General features: G+C 37.4%; 1 protein-coding gene across 3 annotated transcripts in view; it reads left to right on the forward strand.

The window, feature by feature from the left end:
- Positions 1 to 26,584, forward strand: part of BTBD9 (BTB domain containing 9) — a 402,199-nt gene that overhangs the window by 32,215 nt on the left and 343,400 nt on the right. For all 3 annotated transcript variants that reach the window (XM_036869695.1, XM_036869694.1, XM_036869696.1), the window contains 4 exons: positions 2,472 to 2,683; positions 6,065 to 6,428; positions 7,507 to 7,771; positions 23,222 to 23,441. In XM_036869695.1, coding sequence (XP_036725590.1) covers positions 2,499 to 2,683; positions 6,065 to 6,428; positions 7,507 to 7,771; positions 23,222 to 23,441 — 1,034 coding nt within the window. In that variant the 5' untranslated portion in view covers positions 2,472 to 2,498. The remainder of the gene's footprint in view (positions 1 to 2,471; positions 2,684 to 6,064; positions 6,429 to 7,506; positions 7,772 to 23,221; positions 23,442 to 26,584) is intronic.

The raw sequence follows: 26,584 nt of genomic DNA on the forward strand, positions 1-26,584 counted from the left end.
TATTCCATACTAAGTGTCTGTTTTCTATACCCGGAAATATTTGTTTTATGTCTCCAGTTGGAAAAGCATAATTAGACTGTAAACTTAGCAAAATGAAATTGTATGTATTAAGAAGTTCAGATCTGGAGAACTTAAGATAGATATTTATATACATAGTATTAAAGTTTATTATATATCAGTGGAAGAATTATAAATTTACCTTTGAGCTAGTTAACCAAAAATCTGTCATTGTCCATCAAGAGTTATTAGTTAATCATTTGAGTCTCACTCATGACCTAGATAAAATTTTAAGATAATATGATACCAGAGAACATATTCAGTGGGTATATGCATGGCGTCCTTTCAGCTAGGGAAAGCATCTATTTTGTTTAGAGTCAGGCACTATCATTGAACTATTGGATAGTGATAATGAGAGTTCATGTTGAAGGAAAATGGGATTTTGAAATCTGGTACCAGTAGCTTTCAGAATTTCATGGCTGATACAAGAAATGACCATGCTCTTTTGAACATCGTTTGGATAACCCAGCCAGAAACCAAAACAAAAAGTAAAAGCAGTCTTATCTTTTGCGTAGAGTACAGTCAGTCCGTGATCATTTGTTAGAGCAGGGATGGCAAACTATAGCCTGAGGGTTAAATCCGGTCCTTTTCTGTAAATAGTTTTATTGGAACAAAGCCATGCTCATTAACTTACTTATTGTCTCTGGCTGCTTTTAGGCTCCCAATTACAGAGTTGAATGGTTGTGACAGAGGCTGTATAGCCTGCAAAGCCTAAAATATTTACTATCTGATCCTTTGCAGAAAGTTTGCCGACTTCTGTGTTAGACTGTTGTGTCAGATGTTAGATGATTGAATTTCACATGATCTGCTGACACTCCTAAGTGGATCCTCTTAAGCTGAATTTGGTCTTTCACACACAAGTGACTGGAGATGATTCAGTTTTTAGGGCTTTTGAATGCAGGTTGCAGTTGAAGGAGAAGGATTTGCCTTGAGAATGAGGGGAGTATGCTGCTAGCCCTCTGATGTTCCTACTGTAGGGAGCCAGGAGCTTGTTTACTTACCTGGGGTGGGTGTCTCCTTGCCTAACTCATCCTCCATGTTCCTCTACATCACATTCCTTGCTGTTGCTTCCTCAGTTGGGGGTGGGCATGGAGTAACAAGTAACTGGGGAAACTGGACTGTGAGGATCTTCCACTGCAGTCTCGGGGGATAAAGACAATTTCTCACATACCTTGTTGATAACGGACCTGCATGTGGAAGTTTAAAGATTAGGAGTGGCTTAATCTTTAATCCTGGTAAAAATGGAGAGTTCAAGAAGGTGTGGAGGTCTTGGGAGATTGGGATTGACATATATACACTAATATGTGTATAAAATGGATAACTAGTAAGAACCTGCTGTATAAGAAAATAAATAAAATTCTAAAATTCAAAAAAAAAAAAAAAAAAGAAAATGTGGAGGTCTAGTGGAGAGCGTATATCTGGCTCATTTCTTCTAGTTTCTGGTGCAACAGAGGGGTAGCTGGCTCACCTCTGAGTTGTCAGCCACATCTTCACTTCAGGCACCTGCACGCTAGTGAGGGCTCTCATCCACTTGCTGGGTTACTTACACCTGGAAAAGTACTACCTACAAATACAGTAGAGATTTAAGAATATAAACATTTTTAGCTTTTGAAGAAAATAACTCCCTTTTCTAATATGCAAAGCTGTTAATCAAGTTTTAGCCCTTTGATTTTCAGTTATGTTTGTAGAAAGGCATTGCATACAAAAGCAAGGACATGAGATTAAATATAATGTTCTGATAAACACAGGCTACCTGATTATCAGGGGTGTAAGTTTGGACTGGAAGTTACAGTCTTCAGAAAAATATTGGAGTTATTCTTTTTTTGAGGGAGGTTAGGATTCTTACTATAAGCTTCTATTAATAAATGTCAAGTTATTTTTGTGACTTAAGAAGATTATAATTTTTTATAAAATATTTAAGAGGGTTTCAGACCAAAACCTCTGTAATCATTTGAAATCTTACGATTTAGTTTATTCTGTTTGTGATTTAGGTCTAAATCTATGCCTGAACAAGTTTTCCACTGGGTCTAGTTAGTTATACCCACCTTAGTAAATATATCTGTGCTAAAAGAGGAGCTCTTCTGGTTGTTGATTTTCCTTTTCCTGAGATACTGAGAAATAAGGGACTTGTAGTTTGAACACAGTTTTCTAGATTGTGATGGCTCCAAGTGCTGTTAGTGTTTGAAGATCCTGACTTTTATTGTGATAAGGCAGTGAGAACAGTGCAGTTAATGGAAGTAGGCTGAATTGCTTCCCAGAATAGATGGGTTAATATAGATACCAATGATGATGAAATTGCTCTCTTTTGTGATTTTTTTAGAATATACATTTTTACTTATCTGTGTTTATGGTATGTGATTTTCGAAGTGTACTCCCCTCTCCTCACTAACTCTCATCCCTTCTTTATATAATAGATCAACGACTATCATCTGTTCTACAAGATGAGTAACAGCCACCCTCTTCGCCCCTTTACTGCAGTGGGGGAAATTGATCATGTGCACATTTTGTCTGAACATATTGGTGCCTTGTTGATTGGGGAAGAATATGGCGACGTCACATTTGTTGTGGAAAAGAAACGTTTTCCTGCCCACAGGGTAATTTTAGCAGCAAGGTGCCAGTATTTTCGGTAAGTGTATATTACTTTTTGAAGGTTGAAGTCACTTGTAGAAAACACTGGTATTTTCCACTCTGTGAAAAATATGTAACAAAACAACAGTAAATTCTAGCAGTCATTCAGTTCAACATCTATAAGAATTTAATCTTTGTCAACTTTTTGTTATGTTTTGAAAATCACCTTTTCCTTTCAGGAGTCATCTTAGAATCATAGGGTTAGGAGGCTTCTTAGGCTAGACTGTACCCAATCAACCATTTTTCAGGGTCTCAACAATATTTCTGCGGCTGAGTCTTTGTTGCCTTCACCCTCTCCTCACAGTTGATGGCTAATGGAACTTAAACTGATTTATTGGCGGATGGGCCTCTTGTTGTACGGGTAGACTGACCTCTGGACTCGCCAGTGAACACGTATACATCTTAGTTTCAGACTACTGAGGTCCAGGACCTGTAGGTAACCCAACAGATCTCTAAGACATGCAGTTTGACAACCCCAGAGTAAAGGAAACTTAAATATTTACTGAGATTAAGTTTCATAGTTATATTAGAGCTAAAACTAAACAAAATATGTGTTTAATTAATGTAAAAATCATACTTGTACGTATACATAGCTATTTGTTGCTTAGACCCCTAATTTCCAGGGTTATAAATGTTAAACTGAGGTCTAATTACTCTACATTTTACCTAATCTTAGTTAAAAGGGAATCATCACTGAATTATTGACTGATAATGTATCCTTGACAGATCCATGGAGTCCATATCCAAAAAATCATGGATTTGCCTGTGAAACTTGATATCGAGAAATTGAGATGCTGAAGGCATGGATAAAATTTCAGTTATCTTCTAGTGAAAACTGCATTCTGATTTTTACAATCAGAATTAACCGAGACAGCAAAACCAACATAGAGTCACACATATTGTAGTAAAGTGTGTTTCTTGGAAATATTTAGTGTTTAGCTATAACTCTTACAGTGCTTTATAAACATTTTTAGAATGTTTCATCTTGTAAATATAAAATGCCACTGTAAATACAGCCAGGAGCTTAGAAAAGAGAGGAGTCTATTAAGAGTTCTAGCTAACATGCTCCTATCAAGGCAAGGCAGCTGGCCTTGATCTTGTCATTATTTGTTACCAACCTCTGTCCTCTGCACACTTTTGTGCTTCTTTCCCTTTTCATTCTTCCATTCATTATATTAAAGTGTCTTGTAAAAGTCCACTCTTTATTAATTTAGAACTTTTCAGCCTTATGTTTAGTATTTGTTACTATTATATATCTTCCCTCTTTCAAAAATAATTTGAGACAACTGTAGGTGGGTATCTTTTAGGTGATCAGTATATTCTTAAAAGAAACTCAAGTACTTTTAGAAATTTGAAGATCGTATTGAACGAATGGAATATGCTCCCTTCATTTATTGATCTTGTTCTTGCTGTCTCTTTGTGGGTATTGAACCTTTATAATATCTGATGGCTCACCAGGCTAAACTCAGTCATTACCAACGCTATCTTAGACTGATTCTCATTGCTGACACTGTTCATGTGCGAAGGAAAGTTAACTGTCAGCAGTCAGGAGAGACCTTATGAGTGTGGTCATAGAGCCTATCAGTTCCCAGATAAGGACAAGCTAACTGTACCGGAGGGAACCTTCCACAAGTTGGGGGTTCATATTTAGGCTTCCTAGGGGTCCTCATCAAAACCACTTTTAAAACATCGAGAATCCAGGTAAGTACCATGGATCACACTGGAGTGGGAGTAGGTCTTGGCAAGATCTCCCCAGGAAGGTATCCTTTAATCTAGTAATTTTAAGGTTGTGATTGGATGCTCTCTGGATTCATGGAAACCTTCACAGATGTTTTTAGGCAGACTATAACCCAGTGAGGAAGTATGTTCAGAATATTCATGAATCTTTTGCTGGGTAGTTGCAACTATTTCTGTGAGGCAAGCAAGAATGTCCTGTCTTGCTTGTCCAGGGGAGGGTGGGAGGAGTTCTAGGCAAGCATGGAGGGAAATTTTGAAATGCTAGTCCTGCTCTTGAGAATCTTAGGAGCACGGGAGTCTCTTTTTGTCCCCTTATTTTCTTGCTCTCACTTTTACACGTTTTCTTTCTCACTCATTACTCTTCCTTTTCTGTACTTCTCCCTAGTCCTCCTCTGGCCACCCTTTCTTTCCTGATGGATTGGAAACTTTAGTTGGTTCATATTATTTCTCCTAGAGTAATAGAGGTAGAAATGTAAATTTACTACCTGACTGGATTGTCTAGTTTTCATTATTTAGATGAGCAGATAAGCAATAATATGGGGATTTTTTTAAATCTGAAAAATACTGGAAGACAAAATAGAAAAGTCAAATTATCCATAATCCCATCATGAATTTCATTTTTAATTTATAAGCTGACAGATGAAGACCCTTCCCTTCCAGCCATCTAATCCTATTCCCTAGAGACAACCACTGTTAACAGTTTAATATGTATTTCCCCTCAATATAAATAGATATATCTATATATACCTGTGTGCATACAGATGTAAGTATGTGTTATACACTCTTTTCCATGTGACACATAGGGATCTGCAACCTGACTTACCAGCTATATCCTGGACATCTTTCCAAGACAGTATATTTTGATCTCCCTTGATCTTTCTAATGGCTGCATAGAATGTGTATATCATAGAATATATATAGAATGTGTATATCATAGTTTTTTCAACCATGTGCCTCTTGATGGACATTTAAGATTTTTTCCATTGTTTCAATATATCTTCTTATACATTTATCTTTATCTTGCTCTATTACCTTATACATTTATCTTTATCCTAAAAGTGAGATTACTGAGTTGAAGGGTATGCATATTTTAGATTTGAATAGATACTACTTAAATTCCTTTCCAAAAAGGGATACCCATTTATACTCTCAAAGCAGTGCATGAGAAAACCTGTTTTTCCATTGTTTTTGCAGTGCTGAATATTAACAGGTTTTTAATTTCTGCCAGCCTGACAGGGAGAATGGCACCTGATTGTGTGTAATTGTTTTCATCTGATTATCTTTTCCCCTGGAGCTTTACTTTTTAAACTACTTTCTTGACCTTTAACAGGTTTATATTGATTTCACTGTTCCTCTCAAAAGAGCACTTTCATCTTTCTAATTAATGAATGTCTATTATGTATCTTGAGCTCTCAGGATTATTCGTTAGTTCAGTTGTTTATAGAATTAATTCAAAATAGTTTTTAAATTATTTGTCTTTCTTTAGAGAACTATTTTAAGTTATTACTATGCATTTCTTCACCTGAATCTTTGTGTCATTAAACACATGTATGTTTTTTATAATGTTGATAACCTTTATTTCATAATTTTGTAGCAGATGCTATTTGAAGTTTTTCTCATGCGTTTCTTCTCTGATGTGCAGAGCATTACTATATGGTGGAATGCGAGAATCTCAGCCTGAAGCTGAAATTCCTCTCCAAGACACCACTGCAGAAGCATTCACAATGCTACTTAAATACATCTATACTGGGCGGGCGACGCTGACAGATGAGAAGGAGGAGGTGCTGCTGGACTTTTTGAGCCTGGCTCATAAATACGGATTTCCAGAGCTGGAGGATTCTACCTCTGAGTACCTCTGCACCATACTTAACATTCAGAATGTCTGTATGACTTTTGATGTTGCCAGTCTCTACTCCCTTCCCAAGTTAACTTCCATGTGCTGCATGTTTATGGACAGAAATGCTCAGGAGGTGCTCTCAAGCGAAGGCTTCCTCTCCCTTTCTAAGGTGTGTCATTGTCTACAAGTAATTTACAGGCATGCACTGTTTTATTTATATCTGTAAGTTAGAAATATGGCAGTGGGCTAAGAATAAAAAACTAAAAACCATTAGTGTGGAAGAGGTTGTCTAGCCACCTGCCTCTGGCTACTGAGACTCTAGATCATATAAGAGAGAGGCAGATTGCTGCTGTTTTCTTTTAAGATTCTTCAGGTAAGTTCTATGTGCAAAAGAGACTGTGCTGCTGGTGGTTGTTTTCAATGTGATGGCGTCAAATAGGCTCCTTTGTGGTGTTGCATACTGTTTTTTGGTTTTGTATTTCTCTGACAGAGTATTACTAATAATTCCTTATTATGAGGGGGAAAATTCATAAAGGAGATCTGATGTTTCATTGGATGTCTTTAAGTCCTTGTCGGTTTTTTTTTCTGGCCCAGAACTCACTATTGTACAATGTTTTATACCATATAACAGCTAGAATAAAACTATTTTTCCCAAATATTCCTCTCAACCCTGGTGATTGTCTTTCCTTTCCCTTCCTGTGTTCCTCCTAGGACCTGACTTCTTCAAATGAGAAAACCTCTTTGAAAAGCTACAAGTCTTGATTTGAGTGTAACTGTGATTTTTATTGTCCTAGTGAATTTTCAAAGGCAAGGATCTTGTAGGATCGCACAGTGTCGCTGGCAGTCAGTTTAGAAATCTGAGAACCAAAAGTGCCGTGGTGCAGTAATACTGTGGAACAAAAGGCTTGAATTTTAAACGCTAGATGCATCTTACTGGCTCATAAATGCTAACTCTGCTGAAGAACCTGTATGGAATGGCAGCGTCTCACACTGCTGTTTTTCTTCTTATTTTATTAAAGATGGGTGCAAATGTGCTGGAAAGACTAGGTACAAGATGCCTACGGCTATTCACACAGCCATAATGGGCAAGAGAGTACATGGCACAAAGAATAAGGAAAGAAGATGGTGAAGAAGAGTTAATTGCTTAAATATAAGTGATACTTGCAGTTCAGTAAAGTTTTACTGATTGATCATGCACATGGTTGAGCTCCATAATAACTGGAATTTTTCCTTTTTATCCTTTTCAGACAGCACTTTTAAACATCGTATTAAGAGATTCATTTGCAGCTCCCGAAAAAGATATTTTCCTAGCCTTGTTAAACTGGTGTAAGCATAATTCAAAGGAGAATCATGCTGAAATCATGCAGGCTGTCCGTTTGCCTCTGATGAGCCTCACTGAACTTCTGAATGTCGTGAGGCCTTCGGGACTGTTGTCTCCTGATGCCATTCTGGATGCTATTAAAGTTCGATCAGAGAGCCGGGACATGGACCTCAATTATAGAGGCATGCTCAGTAAGTACCTGTTTATTAGGCTAATCTCACCAAGAAGTTTTGTTTGCATCCTGTGACAGGCTCAGCTACAAAACTCTAGCTACAAAACTGTAGTTCAGGTAAACATGGTATGTGTCAATCTGAGAACATAGAGCTCTGCTTCCTGTGGAATGCCTTTCCCACTCCTTCTCCTGCTAATTCCTCCTGAGATTGCTTAGCCTCTGTAGACCACAAAATACGTTATTTCTTGCCATTCCTGGACAAATTTCTCCAGCCGCTCCCTAGAATGTCAAAAGTTAGATACTTTCTCATGTTAAGACCTTTCCTCCTTTCCTCTTTTCCTGCATCGAATCAGCATTGAGTACATGCTATATACTTATTATTATTTTAGGTGCCATGAACACGGAGATTCTAAATAACAATAATAATGGGTAACACTTGCATAGCATTTACAATACTTCTATGGTATTTTTCTTATTAATAAAAATAATAGCAATGAACGCTTATGAAGTGCTTATATATATCAGTAACAGTCCTACATGATGATTTAATTCTCACAATAACCCTTTGAGATAAAAACCCATTATTTTTTTCCTATTTATTTATTTATTTTAAGTGAAGATAATGCACTTCTTTTTTTTTGAATTTTATTTTATTTATTTTTTTATACAGCAGGTTATTATTAGTTATCCTTTATACGTATTAGTGTGTATATGTCAATCCCAATCTCCCAATTCATCACACACACACCCCCGCCTGCCACTTTCCCCCCTTGGTGTCCATACGTTTTTTCTCTACATCTGTGTCTCTATTTCTGCCCTGCAAACTGGTCATCTGTACCATTTTTCTAGGTTCCACATATATGTGTTAATATACGATTTTTGTTTTTCTCTTTATGACTTACTTCACTCTATATGACAGTCTCTAGATCCATACACGTCTCTACAAATGACCCAATTTTGTTCCTTTTTATGGCTGAGTAATACTCCATTGTATACATGGACCACATTTTCTTTATCTGTTAGTCTGTCAATGGGCATTTAGGTTGCTTCCATGACCTGGCTATTGTAAATAGTGCTGCAATGAACATTGGGGTGGATGTGTCTTTTTGAATTATGGTATTCTCTGGGTATATGCCCAGTAGTGGGATTGCTGGGTCATATGGTAATTCTATTTTTAGTTTTTTTAAGGCACCTCCATACTGTTCTCCATAGTGGCTGTATCAATTTACGTTCCCACCAACAGTGCAAGAGGGTTCCCTTTTCTCCACACCCTTTCCAGCATTTGTTGTTTGTAGATTTTCTGATGATGCCCCTTCTGACTGGTGTGAGGTGATACCTCATTGTAGTTTTGATTTGCATTTCTCTAATAATTACTGATGTTGAGCAGCTTTATATGTGCCTCTTGGCCATCTGTATGTCTTCTTTGGAGAAATGTCTATTTAGGTCTTCTGCCCATTTTTGCATTGGGTTGTTTGTTTTTTGAATATTGAGCTGCATGAGCTGTTTATATATTTTGGAGATTAATCCTTCATCCACTGATTCGTTTGCAAATATTTTCCCCCATTCTGAGGGTTGTCTTTTCGTCTTGTTTATAGTTTCCTTTGCTTTGCAAAAGCTTTTAAGTTTCATTTGGTCCCATTTGTTTATTTTTGTTTTTATTTCCATTACTCTAAGAGGTAATCAAAAAAGATCTTGCTATGATTTATGTCAAAGAGTGTTCTTCCTATGTTTTCCTCTACGAGTTTTATAGTGTCCAGTCTTACATTTAGGTCTCGAATCCATTTTGAGTATATTTTTGTGTATGGTGTTAGGGAGTGTTCTAATTTCATTCTTTTACATGTAGCTGTCCAGTTTTCCCAGCACCACTTATTGAAGAGACTGTCTTTTCTCCATTGTATATCCTTGCCTCCTTTGTCATAGATTAGTTGACCATAGGTGCGTGGGTTTATCTCTGGGCTTTCTATCTTGTTCCATTGATCTATGTTTCTGTTTTTGTGCCAGTACCATATTGTCTTGATTACTGTAGCTTTGTAGTATAGTCTGAAGTGAGGGAGTCTGATTCCTCCAGCTCCGTTTTTTTCCCTCAAGACTGCTTTGGCTATTCGGGGTCTTTTGTGTCTCCATACAAATTTTAAGATTTTTTGTTCCAGTTCTGGAAAAAATGCCATTGGTAATGTGGTAGGGATTGCATTGAATCTGTAGATTGCTTTGGGTACTATAGTCACTTTCACAATATTGATTCTTCCAATCCAAGAACATGGTATATCTCTCCATCTATGTATCATCTTTAATTTCCTTCATCAGTGTCTTATAGTTTTCTGCATACAGGTCTTTTGTCTCCCTAGGTAGGTTTATTCATAGGTATTTTATTCTTTTTGTTGCAGTGGTAAATGGGAGTGTTTCCTTAATTTCTCTTTCAGATTTTTCATCATTAGTGTATAGGAATGCAAGAGATTTCTGTGCATTAATTTTGTATCCTGCAACTTTACCATATTCATTAATTAGCTCTAGCAGTTTTCTGGTGGCATCTTTAGGATTCTCTAAAGATGTATAGTATCATGTCAGCTGCAAACAGTGACAGTTTTACTTCTTCTTTTCCAATTTGTATTCCTTTTATTTCTTTTTCTTCTCTGGTTGCCGTGGCTAGGACTACCAAAACTATGTTGAATAATAGTGGCGAGAGCGGACATCCTTGTCTAGTTCCTGATCTTAGAGGAAATGCTTTCAGTTTTTCACCATTGAGAATGATGTTTGCTGTGGGTTTGTCGTATATGACCTTTATTATGTTGAGGTAGGGTTCCCTCTGTGCCCACGTTCTGGAGAGTTTTTATCTTAAATGGGTGTTGAATTTTGTCAAAAGTTTTTTCTACATCTATTATCATATAGTTTTTCTTCTTCAGTTTGTTAATATGGTGTATCACATTGATTTGCGTATATTGAAGAATCCTTGCATCCCTGGGATAAATCCCACATGATCATGGTGTATGATCCTTTTAATGTGTTGTTGGATTCTGTTTGCTAGTATTTTGTTGAGGATTTTTGCATCTATATTCACCAGTGATATTGGTCTGTGATTTTCTTTTTTTGTAGTATCTTTGTCTGCTTTTGGTATAAGGGTGATGGTGGCCTCATAGAATGAGTTTGGGAGTGTTCCTTCCTCTGCCGTTTTTTGGAAGAGTTTGAGAAGGATAGGTGTTAGCTCTTCTCTAAATGTTTGATAGAATTCACCTGTGAAGCCATCTGGTCCTGGACTTTTGTTTGTTGGAAGATTTTTAATCACATTTTCAAATTTCATTGCTTGTGATTGGTCTGTTCATATATTCTATTTCTTCCTGGTTCAGTCTTGGAAGGTTATACCTTTCTAAGAATTTGTCCATTTCTTCCAGGTTGTCCATTTTATTGGCATAGAGTTGCTTGTAGTAGTGTCTTAGGATGCTTTGTATTTCTGTGGTGTCTGTTGTAACTTCTCCTTTTTCATTTCCAATTTTATTGATTTGAGTCCTCTCCCTCTTTTTCTTGATGAGTCTGGCTAATGGTTTATCAGTTTTGTTCATCTTCTCAAAGAACCAGCTTTTAGTTTTAATGATCTTTTTTATTGTTTTCTTTGTTTCTATTTCATTTATTTCTGCTCTGTTCTTTATGATTTCTTTCCTTCTACTAACTTTGGGTTTTGTTTGTTCTTCTTTCTCTAGTTGCTTTAGGTGTAATGTTAGATTGTTTGAGATTTTTCTTGTTTCTTGAGGTAGGCTTGTATTGCTATAAACTTCCCTCTTAGAACTGCTTTTGCTGCATCCCATAGGTTTTGGATCATCATGCTTTTATTGTCATTTGTCTCTAGGTATTTTTTGATTTCTTCTTTGATTTCTTCAGTGATCTCTTGGTTATTTAGTAACGTATTGTTTAGCCTCCATGTGTTTGTGTTTTTTACGTTTTTTTTGCCTGTAGTTGTTGATTTCTAATCTCATAGCATTGTGGTCATAAAAGATGCTTGATATGATTTCAATTTTCTTAAATTTACTGAGGCTTGATTTGTGACCCAAGATGTGATCTATCCTGGAGGATGTTCCGTGCGCACTTGAGAAAAAAGCGTAATCTGCTGTTTTTGGATGGAATGTCCTATAAATATCAATTAAATCTATCTGGTCTATTGTGTCATTTAAAGCTTGTGTTTCCTTATTAATTTTCTGTTTGGATGATCTGTCCATTGGTGTAAATGAGGTGTTAACGTCCCCCACTATTATTGTGTTACTGTCGATTTCCTCTTTTATAGCTGTTAGCAGTTGCCTTATGTATTGAGGTGCTCCAATGTTGGATGCATATATATTTATAATTGTTATATCTTCTTCCTGGATTGATCCCTCGATCATTATGTAGTGTCCTCCCTTGTGTCTTGTAACATTCTTTATTTTAAAGTCTATTTTATCTGATATGAGTATTGCTACTCCAGCTTTCTTTTGATTTCCATTTGCATGGAATATCTTTTTCCATCCCCTCACTTTCAGTCTGTATGTGTCCCTAGGTCTGAAGTGGGTCTCTTGTAGACAACATATTTGTGGGTCTTGTTTTTGTATCCATTCAGCGAGCCTGTGTCTTTTGGTTGGAGCATTTAATCCATTCACATTTAAGGTAATTATCGATATGTATGTTCCTGTTACCATTTTCTTAATTTTTATGGGTTTGTTTTTGTAGGTGTTTTCTTCTCTTGTGTTTCCCACTTAGAGAAGTTCCTTTAGCATTAGTGGTAGAGCTGGTCTGGTGGTGCTGAATTCTCTCAGCTTTTGCTTGTTTGTAAAGCTTTTGATTTCTCTGTTGAATCTGAATGAGATCCTTGCCAGGTAGAGTAATCTTGGTTGTACGTTATTCCCTTTCATCACTTTAAATATATCATGCCACTCCCTTCTGGCTTGCAGAGTTTCTGTTGAGAAATCAGCTGTTAACCTTATGTGAGTGACCTTGTATGTTATTTGTCGTTTTTCCTTTGTTGCTTTCAATAATTTTTCTTTGTCTTTAATTTTTGTCAATTTGATTACTATGTGTCTTCGTGTGTTTCTTCTTGGGTTTATCCTGCCTGGGACTCTCTGCACTTCCTGGACTTGGGTGGCTATTTCCTTTCCCATGTTAGGGAAGTTTTCGACTATAATCTGTTCAAATATTTTCTTGGGTCCTTTCTCTCTCTCTCTTCTGCTTTTGGGACCCCTATAATGCGAACATTGTGTTTAATGTTGTCCCAGAGGTCTCTTAAGCTGTCTTCATTTCTTTTCATTCTTTTTTCTTTATTCTGTTCCTCTGCAGTGAATTCCACCATTTCTGTCTTCCAGGTCACTTATCTGTTCTTCTGCCTCAGTTATTCTGCTGTTGATTCCTTGTAGTGTATTTTTCATTTCAGTTATTGTATTGTTCATCTCTGTTTGTTTGTTCTTTAATTCTTCTAGGTCTTTTTTTTTATCATCTTTATTGGAGTATAGTTGCTTTACAATGGTGTGTTAGTTTCTGCTTTATAACAAAGTGAATCAGTTATACATATACATATGTCCCCATATCTCTTCCCTCTTCCATCTCCCTCCCTCCCACCCTCCCTATCCCACCCCTCTAGGTGGTCACAAAGCACCGAGCTGATCTCCCTGTCCTATGTGGCTGTTTCCCACTAGCTATCTATTTTACGTTTGGTAGTGTGTATATGTCCATGCCACTCTCTCACGTCGTCCCAGCTTACCCTTCCACCTCCCCATATCCTGAAGTCCATTCTGTAGTAGGTCTGTGTCTTTATTCCCGTCTTGCACCTAGGTTCTTCATGACCATTTTTTTTTATTCTTAGATTCCATATATATGTGTTAGCATACGGTATTTGTTTTTCTCTTTCTGACTTCACTCTGTATGACAGACTCTAGGTCCATCCACCTCACTACAAATAACTCAGTTTCGTTTCTTTTTATGGCTGAGTAATATTCCATTGTATATATGTGCCACATCTTCTTTATCCATTCGTCTGTTGATGTACTCTTAGGTTGCTTCCATGTCCTGGCTATTGTAAGTAGAGCTGCAATGAACATTGTGGTACATGACTCTTTTTGAATTATGATTTTCTCAGGGTATATGCCCAGTAGTGGGATTGCTGGGTCGTATGGTAGTTCTATTTTTAGTTTTTTAAGGAACCTCCATAGTGTTCTCCATAGTGGCTGTATCAATTTACATTCCCACCAACAGTGCAGGAGGGTTCCCTTTTCTCCACACCCTCTCCAGCATTTACTGTTTGTAGATTTTTTGATGATGGCCATTCTGACTGGTGTGAGATGATATCTTATTGTAGTTTTGATTTGCATTTCTCTAATGCTTAATGATGTTGAGCATTCTTTCATGTGTTTGTTGGCAATCTGTTTATCTTCTTTGGAGAAATGTCTGTTTAGGTCTTCTGCCCATTTTTGGATTGGGTTGTTTGTTTTTTTGATACTGAGTTGCATGAGCTGCTTGTAAATTTTGGAGATGAATCCTTTGTCAGTTGCTTCATTTGCAAATATTTTCTCCCATTCTGAGGGTTGTCGTTTGGTCTTGTTTATGGTTTCCTTTGCTGTGCAAAAGCTTTTAAGTTTCATTAGGTCCCATTTGTTTATTTTTGTTTTTATTTCCATTTCTCTAGGAGGTGGGTCAAAAAGAATCTTGCTGTGATTTATGTCATAGAGTGTTCTGCCTATGTTTTCCTCTAAGAGTTTTATAGTTTCTGGCCTTACATTTAGGTCTTGAATCCATTTTGAGTATATTTTTGTGTATGGTGTTAGGGAGTGTTCTAATTTCATACTTTTACGTGTACCTGTCTAGTTCTCCCAGCACCACTTATTGAAGAGGCTCTCTTTTCTCCACTGTATATTCTTGCCTCCTTTATCAAAGATAAGGTGACCATATGTGTGTGGGTTTATCTCTGGGCTTTCTATCCTGTTCCATTGATCTATATTTCTGTTTTTTGCCAGTACCATACTGTCTTGATTACTGTAGCTTTGTAATATAGTCTGAAGTGAGGGAGTCTGATTCCTCCAGCTCCATTTTTTTCCCTCAAGACTGCTTTGGCTATTCGGGGTCTTTTGTGTCTCCATACAAATTGTGAAATTTTTTTTTCTAGTTCTGTGAAAAATGCCAGTGGTAGTTTGATAGTGATTGCATTGAATCTATAGATTGCTTTGGGTAGTAGAGTCATTTTCACAATGTTGATTCTTCCAATCCAAGAACATGGTATATCTCTCCATCTATGTATCATCTTTAATTTCTTTCATCAGTGTCTTATAATTTTCTGCATATGGGTCTTTTGTCTCCTTAGGTAGGTTTATTCCTAGATATTTTATTCTTTTTGTTGCAGTGGTAAATGGGTGTGTTTTCTTAATTTCACTTTCAGATTTTTCATCATTAATGTATAGGAATGCTAGAGATTTCTGTGCTTTAATTTTGTATCTTGCTACTTTACCAAATGCATTGATTAGCTCTAGTAGTTTTCTGGTAGCATCTTTAGGATTCTCTGTGTATAGTATCATGTCATCTGCAAAGAGTGACAGCTTTACTTCTTTTCCGATTTGGATTCCTTTTATTTCTTTTTCTTCTCTGATTGCTCTGGCTAAAACTTCCAAAAGTATGTTGAATAATAGTGGTGAGAGTGAGCAACCTTGTCTTGTTCTTGATCTTAGTGGAAATGGTTTCAGTTTTTCCCCATTGAGAATGATGTTGGCTGTGGGTTTGTCATATATGGCCTTTGTTATGTTGAGAAAAGTTCCTTCTGTGCCTACTTTCTACAGGGTTTTTATCATAAATGGGTGTTGAATTTTGTGGCAAGCTTTCTCTGCATCTATTGAGATGATCATATGGTTTTTCTCCTTCAATTTGTTAACATGGTGTATCACATTGACTGATTTGCCTATAGTGAAGAATCCTTGCATTCTTGGGATAAACCCCACTTGATTATGGTGTATGATCCTTTAGTGTGCTGTTGGATCTGTTTGCTAGTATTTTGTTGAGGATTTTTGCATCTATGTTCATCAGTGATATCGGCCTGTAGTTTTCTTTCTTTGTGACATCTTTGTCTGGTGTTGGTATCAGGGTGATGGTGGCCTCATTGAATGAGTTTGGGAGTGTTCCTCCCTTTGCTATATTTTGGAAGAGTTTGAGAAGGATAGGTGTTAGCTCTTCTCTAAATGTTTGATAGAATTCACCTGTGAAGCCATGTGGTCCTGGGCTTTTTTGTTTGTTGGAAGATTTTTAATCACAGTTTCAATTTCAGTGCTTGTGATTGGTCTGTCTAATTTTCTATTTCTTCCTGGTTCAGTCTTGGAAGGTTGTGCATTTCTAAGAATTTTTCCATTTCTTCCAGGTTGTCCGTTTTACTGGCATAGAGTTACTTGTAGTAATCTCTCATGATCCTTTGTATTCTGCAGTGTCAGTTGTTACTTCTCCTTTTTCATTTCTAATTCTATTGATTTGAGTCTTCTCCCTTTTTTTCTTGATGAGTCTGGCTAATGGTTTATCAATTTTTTTTATGTTCTCAAAGAACCAGCTTTTAGTTTTATTGATCTTTGCTATCGTTTCCTTCATTTCTTTTTCATTTATTTCTGATCTGATCTTTATGATTTCTTTCCTTCTGCTAACTTTGGGGTTTTTTTGTTCTCCTTTCTCTAATTGCTTTAGGTGTAAGGTTAGGTTGTTTATTTGAGATGTTTCTTGTTTCTTAAGGTAGGATTGTATTGCTATAAACTTCCCTGTTAGAATTGCTTTTGCTGCATCCCATAGGTTTTGGGTCGTCGTGTTTTCATTGTCATTTGTTTCTAGGTATTTTTTGATTTTCTGTTTGATTTCTTCAGTGATCTCTTGGTTATTAAGTAGTGTGTTGTAAGTAGTGTAAGTAGCCTCCATGTGCTTGTATTTTTAAAAGATTTTTTCCTGTAATTGATATCTAGTCTCGTAGTGTTGTGGTCGGAAAAGACACTTGATACGATTTCAATTTTCTTAAATTTACCAAAGCTTAATTTGTGACCCAAGATATGATCTGTCCTGGAGAATGTTCCATGAGCACTTGAGAAGAATGTGTATTCTGTTGTTTTTGGATAGAATGTCCTATAAATATGAATTAAGTCCATCTTGTTTAATGTATCATTTAAAGCTTGTGTTTCTTTATTTATTTTCATTTTGGATGATCTGTCCATTGGTGAAAGTGGGGTGTTAAAGTCCCCTACTATGATTGTGTTACTGTCGATTTCCCCTTTTATGGCTGTTAGTATTTGCCTTATGTATTGAGGTGCGCGTCTGTTGGGTGCATAAATATTTACAATTGTTATTATCTTCTTCTTGGATCGATCCCTTGATCATTATGTAGTGTCCTTGTTTGTGTCTTGTAATAGTCTTTATTTTAAAGTCTATTTTGTCTGATATGAGAATTTCTACTCCAGCTTTCTTTTGATTTCCATTTGCATGGAATATGTTTTTCTATCCCCTCACTTTCAGTCTGTGTGTCCCTAGGTCTGAAGTGGGTCTCTTGTAGACAGCATATATATGGGCCTTGTTTTTGTATCCATTCAGCCAGTCTGTGTCTTTTGGTTGGAGCATTTAATCCATTTACATTTAAAGTAATTATCGATATATAGGTTCCTATTCCCATTTTCTTAATTGTTTTTGGTTTGTTATTGTAGGTCTTTTCCTTCTCTTGTGTTTCCTGCCTAGAGAAGTTCCTTTAGCATTTGTTGTAAAGCTGGTTTGGTGATGCTGAATTCTCTTAGCTTTTGCTTGTGTGTAAAGTTTTTAATTTCTCCATCAAAGCTGAATGAGATCCTTGCTGGGTAGAGTAATCTTGGTTGTAGATTTTTCTCCTTTGTCACTTTAAATATGTCCTGCCACTCCTTTTGGCTTGCAGAGTTACTGCTGAAAGATCAGCTGTCACCCTTATGGGGATTCCCTTGTGTGTTATTTGTTGGTTTTCCCTTGCTGCTTTTAATATGTTTTCTTTATATTTAATTTTTGATAGTTTGCTTAATATGTGTCTTGGTGTGTTTCTCCTTGGATTTATCCTGTATGGGACTCTCTGTGCTTCCTGGACTTGATTAACTATTTCCTTTCCCATATTAGGGAAGTTTTCAACCATGATCTCTTCAAATATTTTCTCAGTCCCTTTCTTTTTCTCTTCTTCTCCTGGGACCCCTATAATTCGAATGTTGGTGAGTTTAATGTTGTCCCAGAGGTCTCTGAGACTGTCCTCAGTTCTTTTCATTTTTTTTCTTTATTCTGCTCTGCAGTAGTTATTTCCACTATTTTATCTTCCAGGTCACTTATCCGCTCTTCTGCCTCAGTTATTCTGCTATTGATTCCTTCTAGTGAATTTTTCATTTCATTTATTGTGTTGTTCATCATTGTTTGTTTGTTCTTTAGTTCTTCTAGGTCCTTGTTAAACATTTCTTGTATTTTCTCCATTCTATTTCCAAGATTTTGGATCATCTTTACTATCATTATTCTGAATTCTTTTTCAGGTAGACTGCCTATTTCTTCTTCATTTGTTTGGTCTGGTGGGTTTTTACCTTGCTTCTTCATCTGCTGTGTGTTTTTTTGTCTTCTCATTTTGCTTATCTTACTGTGTTTGGGGGTCTCCTTTTCGCAGTCTGCAGGTTCTTGGTTCCCGTTGTTTTTCGTGTCTGTCCGCAGTGGCTAAGGTTGCTTCAGTGGGCTGTGTAGGCTTCCAGGTGGAGGGGACCAGTGACTGTGTTCAGGTGGATGAGGCTGGATCTTGTCTTTCTGGTGGGCAGGTACACATGTGGTGGTGTGTTTTGGGGTGTCTATGGCTTATTATGATTTTAGGCCGCCTCTGCTTATGGATGGGGTTGTGTAAATACAATACAATATAGTAAATAGAGTGTGTTGACTATCTGATGTGTGAATTGGAGTAAAGGTAGTAGAGAAATGGTATCGTAGCTAGAGGGAACCGATCGGGAGAGGTTGGGGAAGAGATTAGAGATGCTAGAGAGTGATACTGGTTGAGGGTCAGCCTTCCATAAAGGGTAGGAGGATAGAGAGGGGAGAAGTAACAAGATGAGTAATATAGTTTTAGCCTTTGTAAATCTTAATTGTTGGATCCTTTCTTATATAAGCTCCTTTTTTCCCCTTCTTGCCCTAGTTTTGATTCGAGGTGTTGATAGGGCCTCAGGACTGGTTTAGTTATAAGTATAGGTTTGGGACATTGCTGCAGAACTGAGGAGATGCTTTGGACATTTCATGTAGTTACTGGTAGCTTGGAATTGATCAGCTGGTCAGTATAGGTGTCAGACCTGGGTTACTGTAGACCCATGAAATTACCATGAAAGGGAGTAATCAACCAGTTGAGGAGCCTTCAGTTCTGGAATGATATGCTGCTCATAACTGTTAAATTCTTCATTTTGGAATAATTTAGTGGAAGCTCAAGGAGGAGATTATACAAATGCTTGGGAATCTTTTATGTAACTTATAAACTCAAGAAATGATTAAGTAACAGACTGTGTTTCTTATTTTTTAATTATATGAATAGTAAAACTAATAATAGAAGTAACTAAGGAAGCATATCACTTTCCTCTCAGACCCTAAAAAATATTTATTCAGACATTCATGTCATTTTTAAAAAATGAGATTTCTTCACTGTTAGGGGAAAATTTCAGAACTGTTCCTTAGCTGATAGTCTGGAAGGATAGTTCTGCTTATTTTGAAATTATTGATGAGATTTGTCTGTTTCCTTGTTCTTCCCTGGGTATAGGTTCTGAATCTTTGGGGACTTTTCATGACATTGAGAGGTTCTATCTTGGGACTAGGGAATTAGTATCTAGGGGCATAAATACTAAATTTTTTTTTTTTTTTTTAGTTCATTAATATTGGTTACTAGAAGGTTTAATTCTTACAGTTGCATATCCTGAGGCTTTTTTACCAAATTACAGTGATTTCCACCCCCGTTAAAAAAAAAAAGAGGATCCAAAGGATGTTTTTAACTTTCCAGTGGTGGTTAGTCTTTTTGAGAATGTGGTTTATATATATACAAAACTACGTCTATTGATGAGCATTTGTCTATACGCCTGGGGAAAGGAAATTAACTTTTTAATCAATTTCTTTCTTAGGATATTTGAACTACTTGTACTCAGCCGATTCCTTAATGTTTAGTTTTGTTTTAGCTGTGGAGATATTTCTGCCTTGAAAGTTAGTGCTTCATCTATTCCGGCTGAGTTATACTTTGTTTTGTGTATCTCAGGTTTTAGACTTTGCGAAAGAGAACAGTAATTTCTTGTTTCTTCATGTTTATAACAGGTAGCACATCACAACTTCCATCCTCAAGATTTTTTATTGGCTAAAAGTCAATCTGTTGCTAGGCCTGCTAAGTTATATTATTGGTTTATATGTGAGTGTGTGTGTGTGTTTAAATCTGTGCTGTAGGTACATGGTACCACGAACCTATTCCCATAGTTTCCAGTAACTAGACTGAGCGGGCTTGCCACTGTGATAGTATCATTTTTGCTTTTCTTGCCTACACTCCTACTTAGACTGAGCTTCTTGAAGACTGTAATTATGTCTTTTCCCCTGTGTTTTCCTAGCACTTAGCACAGTGCCTGAATCTAGACTTTTCAAAATAAATGAATGACTGAATGAATCTATTCCTTGCTTCTAAACTAGAATTTAAAATTTGGGGACTTCCCTGGTGGCGCAGTGGTTAGAATCTGCCTGCCAATGCAGGGGACACGGGTTCAAGCCCTGGTCCAGGAGGATCCCACATGCTATGGAGCAACTAAGCCTGTGTGCCACAACTACTGAGCCTGGCTCTAGAGCCCAGGAGCCACAACTGCTGAAGCCCGCGTGCCACAACTACTGAAGCCCATACACCTAGAGCCCGTGCTCCACAGCAAGAGAAGCCACCACAATGAGAAGCCTGCGCGCCACAGCGAAGAGTAGCCCCTGCTTGCCGCAACTAGAGAAAGCCTGCGCACAGCAGTGAAGACCCAATGCAACCACAAATAAATAAATAAATAAATTAATTAATTAATTAATTTGTCTCATCTATCACATAAAGACAGTAATAGCAATGAACCTTTAATACTTTGAAAACTCTTTGACTCTCATAGTATTCTGTCTTCCCAATTGTAGTTTTTAGTATCTTTTAGTATCTTCATCTGTAAACTAGGGGGTCCACAAGTCATCTCTACTGAGGATTCACAAATCACAAATTTAAAGCTTTTCTTGGCTTGCTTATAAAGTGCTTCATCTCTAGATTGGAGGCACCAGGAGGGCAAGGCCTATCTCTGTCTGGTTCACTGAGAGATATCCAGTGCCTCACAGGGTACGTGGTACAGAATGGGTCTTCAGTAAATGTTTTTTGACTAATTGAATTCTTATAGAGTACTTTGTAGACTTTAGTTTTTTATTATTTTATTTTTTTATTTGATTGCACTGGGTGTTAGTTGTGGCTCACCGGCTCCTTAGTTGCAGCAGGTGGACTCCTTAGTTGTGACATGCATGTGGGATCTAGTTACCTGACAAGGGATCGAACCTGTGCCCCCTGCATTGGGAGCGCAGAGTCTTAACCACTGTGCCACCAGGGAAGTCCCATAGTACTTTAGCATATACTATTTATAGTGTAATTTTTACAGTAACCCCGTGGGTGGGTTGGGTAAAATATTATTCTTTTTAGATGAGAAAACAGATTCATAGAGACTAAGTGGCCTCATCTGGGATAATAAGTGGTAGAGTCTGAGTCTCAAACTTAGGTTTTCTCATTTTAAGTCCAACTTTCTAAAAAAAAGCTGTAATAGACTGTTTTTTTCCCTTGGGTCCTAAGTAACCTTAGAGGGAAGGGACTAGTAAGAGGGAAAAGTATGGTCTTCCCATCAGAAACCCTTCATGAAGGTAGTAGCAGGGCAGGGCCTCTGGAAACAGATTGCCTGTGTTCTGATAGCACCCCAGCTCCTTGCTGGCTGTATGGCCTTGGGCAACAAAGTCCATTTAACCTTTCTCTGCCCCCACTTCCCCATCTGTGAAATGGATATAATAGTAGTCCTACACTCAAAGGATTATTATGAGGAGAAAGTCAAAGGAATTAATAAAGTTTGTTAAATAAATGAAAAATAAATATGAAGAATATGTGTGATTTTCATGAGCTAATAGAATGTAGAATGTTATAAACTGAGCACTTAAGCCTCTGGTGGTAAGAAGTTGATCATGACTAGGTTTTGTTTTCATTTGTTTTGGTTTCTCAGTTGCCTTAGTCTTTTGCAGGTTAATTAAACTCACTCCAACCCCCACTTTTCAGCTTCATTTTTAAATCATCTTTCCCTGTCTTCATTTGAAAAAAAATTTTTAAACCCACATTTGCCAAGAAATCTGTGATGATGAATTACTTACTCCTTTTCCCTAAGAGCCTAATTATAGCTCATACTTTCCCCTATTCAAATCACACAGCCAAGATGTACATATTCTGTGAGAATTCAGCATTTATTTACAGTCTGTAAACTTGCTTAGTTTTATGTGTGCTTTTCATACATATTTTGTAATAATACTGGCAATCTTTATTTTAGAGCTTACTCTGTGCTTTGCAAAGATCATCTCATTTAATCCTTAAACAAAAACACCTGGGAGATAGATGTTGCCCTATTGAGAAATTGAAGTTCAGAGAAAGTGACTTCCCCAAATTGATACATCTGGTCAAAGGTGGCGCCATTATTTAAACTCTGACTTTGAAGCTCAGGCTCTTAACATCTACTTTATGCTGCCTCTTGTCTCTCCATGGAGAGTGTCAGTTTTCAAATGTTAGTACCTGGAAGACAGGTTCTAGATCTGTGAAGCAAAATTTGCATAGAGGACTTCAGAGTCCCAGGAACAATTGACTCTTAGTACATCTAGTGTTGGAGAGGGGAGGGGGGTTAATTATAATCATAGTATTAATTTTGATGACAGACTGAATTTTTATTTTTAAAAATATTCAAGTGAAGTAAAAATATATCTTCTTTTAAACATATTCTTGGTTTTTAACTAATTGATTTAGCACGTCCTTGTATGACCAGCAGCTCCGCTGTATTGGGGTCTTTCTCTTTCTCTTTTATAAGATGTCTGACCTGTTGGCTTTGCTTTTATACTTGGTGCTCAGTCCAGGTGGCAGGTACAGGTCATTTTACATGCTATTTTTGTCCAGTAGGTATTAAATTAAAGCTACTAATAGAATTAACTCAGTAGAGCTGATTTGTTTGTCCTAGAACATGTTTTTTCTAGTATTTACAACTTTTTCTTAGTAATCTTAGTCCCAGGTACTTTGTGGCTGTGATGATGTCATTAAATTTCAGCTGTGGTGGTATCTTAATCCTCACAGACACTCTATATCTCCTCTTTCTCGTTAAATTAAATGCATATACTAGCATCAACAAAAATGCAAGAATTTTATCTTTTTTCCCAAAATATGGAAAATTTCATAAGTAACCATTAACCTTGCTTTTTCTGTTTTTAACTGTAGTACCAGAAGAAAACATTGCAACTATGAAATATGGCGCCCAGGTGGTAAAAGGGGAGCTGAAGTCTGCCTTATTAGATGGTGACACTCAAAATTATGATTTGGATCATGGATTTTCTAGGCACCCAATTGATGATGACTGCCGTTCTGGCATCGAGATTAAGCTAGGTCAGCCATCCATTATCAATCATATACGGATACTCCTGTGGGACCGAGATAGCCGGTGAGTCATTAGCATGACTTGGAGAGAAACTGACATGTTTGATTGAGATGGCCTAACTTTGTGGTCATCTGCTTTGGTTTAAGAGATTTGCTGGTTTATATCTTTGTCATCACTTTGCTATTTCTCTTGAAGTTTAGTTTTGGGGGAAGAATTAAAGGGTGCATTTCTTTAAAAAAATAACATTTTTTGCTTTTTTCTGCTTATAAAAGTAATGAATATGTGTTTATTGTGGAAAACAGAAAATGTAGAAAAGCACAAAGAAGAAAATAAATATTGCTAGTAATCTCACTGCCTATTATTAATTTTTATATTTGTCTAACCAGTATTTTTTAAAATTAATTAATTAATTTTATTTTTGGCTGTGTTGGGTCTTCGTTGCTGAGCGCAGGCTTTCTCTAATTGTGGCTTGCAGGGGCTACCCTTCATTGCGGTGCGTGGGCTTCTCGTTGCGGTGGCTTCTCTTGTTGTGGAGCATGGGCTCTAGCTGTGTGGGCTTCAGTAGTTGTGGCACGCGGGCTCAGTAGTTGTGGCTTGCGGGCTCTAGAGCGCAGGCTCAGTAGTTGTGGTGCATGGGCTTGGTTGCTCTGCGGCATGTGGGATCTTCCCAGGCCAGGGCTTGAACCCCTGCCCTGTGCATTGGCAGGCGGATTATTACCCACTGCGCCACCAGGGAAGTCCCTAACCAGTATTTTTTTGTTATGCATAGTCTCACACACACACACACACACACACACACACACACACCAGAAACCTGTAAAACCACACATAGTTATACCAAATAAAGATTAGATGTACAAAAAGTAACTTCACTTTTTAATTAATACATTGTGAATATTCTACTCTTTTAAAAATATTCCTGTAAAGTGTTCCTTTTTAAAAAATTTTTTTGAAATATAGTTTATTTATAATGTTGTGTTTAAGTTCTGCTGTACATATATATACACAAATATGTTTTACATATATATTCTCTTTCATATTTTCCATTATGGTTTATTACATGATATTGAATATAGTTCCCTGTGCTATATAGTAGGGCCTTGTTGTTTATCCATGTAAAATGTTACTTTTAATAGTTGTTTGGTATTCCACTATATGGGTTACCATTGTTTATTTACTTGATTCCTTACTTTTGGATATTATGATAACTTTTAAAATATACTTTATACTGTGGACAAAGAAAAAAATTGTCTTTAGTGTGGATAAATTCATTATCAAAACAAAAGAAATATGTGAATAAAACTTGATGGGCTCCAGCCTAGGAACCCACCAGTTTCACAGTGGCTTCAAGATTCTGCCTTCCTTTCTAGCCACTCTGATGTTTTCACCCACTGGCTTCAGCCATGGCAGAAGTGCCAGAGCAGTAGGGTGACCAAGAACTGAACAGTCTCCGTCATTGCTGCTCGTCATTAACCTAAACCTGTACACCCAGTCTCTGGTGTACAGTCTCCTAGGCCCTACTCATGCCTCTTTGAGTCTGGGCATGAAGGGCTTGATAGTAAGGGTGATGAGACCCTGCAGATCTTGCTGGTTAGTTCATTTCTCTCGTTAGTACCACTGACCACTACCCTGGCCTTTCAGGCCATTTGAGCCAGTGTGAGGGAAGCTTTATGAAGTGAGAGTCAGCATTCCCCATGTGCGTGGGTATTGGAGGTTATCTCCAGGTTATCTCATTCTTTTTAATTAAGAATATGTTTCCTGATATGTATCGTTGGATATAATATGATGTTTAGTTGGCAAAATGGAGCAAATTTCACGTATTATTTACAGGAGTCTCTGATTAATAATAGTAGTAGGCACTGTTCTAAAAGCTTTACATATATTCACTCGTTTAGTTAATAATGAAATTAGTATAAAAATAATAAAGAAAAGGTTAGTACGTTTGAAACTAAAAGTAGTTATCATCATTTCCAGGATGTTAAATATGTACAGGCCACTTTGTTTTATTTTTTTATTTTTATTTTTTTTTAAGTTAATTAATTTATTTTATTTATTTATTTTTGGCTGCGTTGGGTCTTCGTTGCTGCACGCGGGCTTTCTCTAGTTGTGGCGAGCGGGGACTACTCTTCGTTGCGGTGCGCCGGCTTCTCATTGTGGTGGCTTGTCTTGTTGCGGAGCATGGGCTCTAGGCACACGGGCTTCCGTAGTTGTGGCTCGCGGGCTCTAGAGTGCAGGCTCAGTAGTTGTGGCGCACGGGCTTCGTTGCTCTGCGGCATGTGGGATCTTCCAGGCCCAGGGCTTGAACCCGTGTCCCCTGCATTGGCAGGAGGATTCTTAACCACTGCGCCACCAGGGAAGCCCCAGTTTGTTTTAGTATGTGCGTTTCATTCACGGGGGACTTAACTTTACCATGTACTAGTTCCTTTCTTACGGAAGTTATCATTCTAAGCAAAGGTGAAAAATTCAGAATCTTAAACCAAAAAGATTCTCACATGTGTTGTAAAATTATATCCTGCATTGCTGATAACCCAGAGAGGTCCAATAAAAGGTTATAACCAGTTTGAGACTGAGCAATAAAATGAATGGGAGTGAGGGGACAGCAGAAAATGAGGGGATGACACAAAATAAGCTGACCTTTTCTGGTCACAACTGTTGGTTGCAGGCTGACATTTATGGTCACCTAAATCTTCTGAGATTGTTCCTGTTGATATTACAGTAATAACTGCATCTCAAATTTAAATTTGGCTTATGACAGGGGAATATAGATTTGTTCAGTATGGGACCAGCATGTCCAGGGTAGCTGACCAGGGGAGGATGATAGGCTGTTTTCATTACTGCTAGATTATTAGCTGCCAAATTTTAAGTTGTACCGAAAAGGAATACATATTATCTCTTCACCCATGTCATTTATTTTTCTGCAGGCTGTATCTGTGTGTGGGATGGTAGGAAACTGGGAGGAAGCAGGAGATAAGCTGGCCTCTGTGAGGAACCATTCTGAGTTGGCTTTCCTCCTGAGAGAGGAGGGCTGGGCGCCCAGGCCAGTGAAGGTAGAGGGAGAAGGCACACCTCTCTGTTTTCTGTCCTCTCTCTGTCATGGCTTTATTAATCTGTTAATACGGTATATGCAAGGCATCCTGGTCCTGTTATGTCTTATATGCCTGATATGTGCCAAGCACCGTGCTAGACCCCGGATATATGCAGATAAA

Source organism: Balaenoptera musculus, chromosome 11 (genome assembly GCF_009873245.2).
Source record: "Balaenoptera musculus isolate JJ_BM4_2016_0621 chromosome 11, mBalMus1.pri.v3, whole genome shotgun sequence".
In the NCBI taxonomy this organism is placed as follows: domain Eukaryota; kingdom Metazoa; phylum Chordata; class Mammalia; order Artiodactyla; family Balaenopteridae; genus Balaenoptera; species Balaenoptera musculus.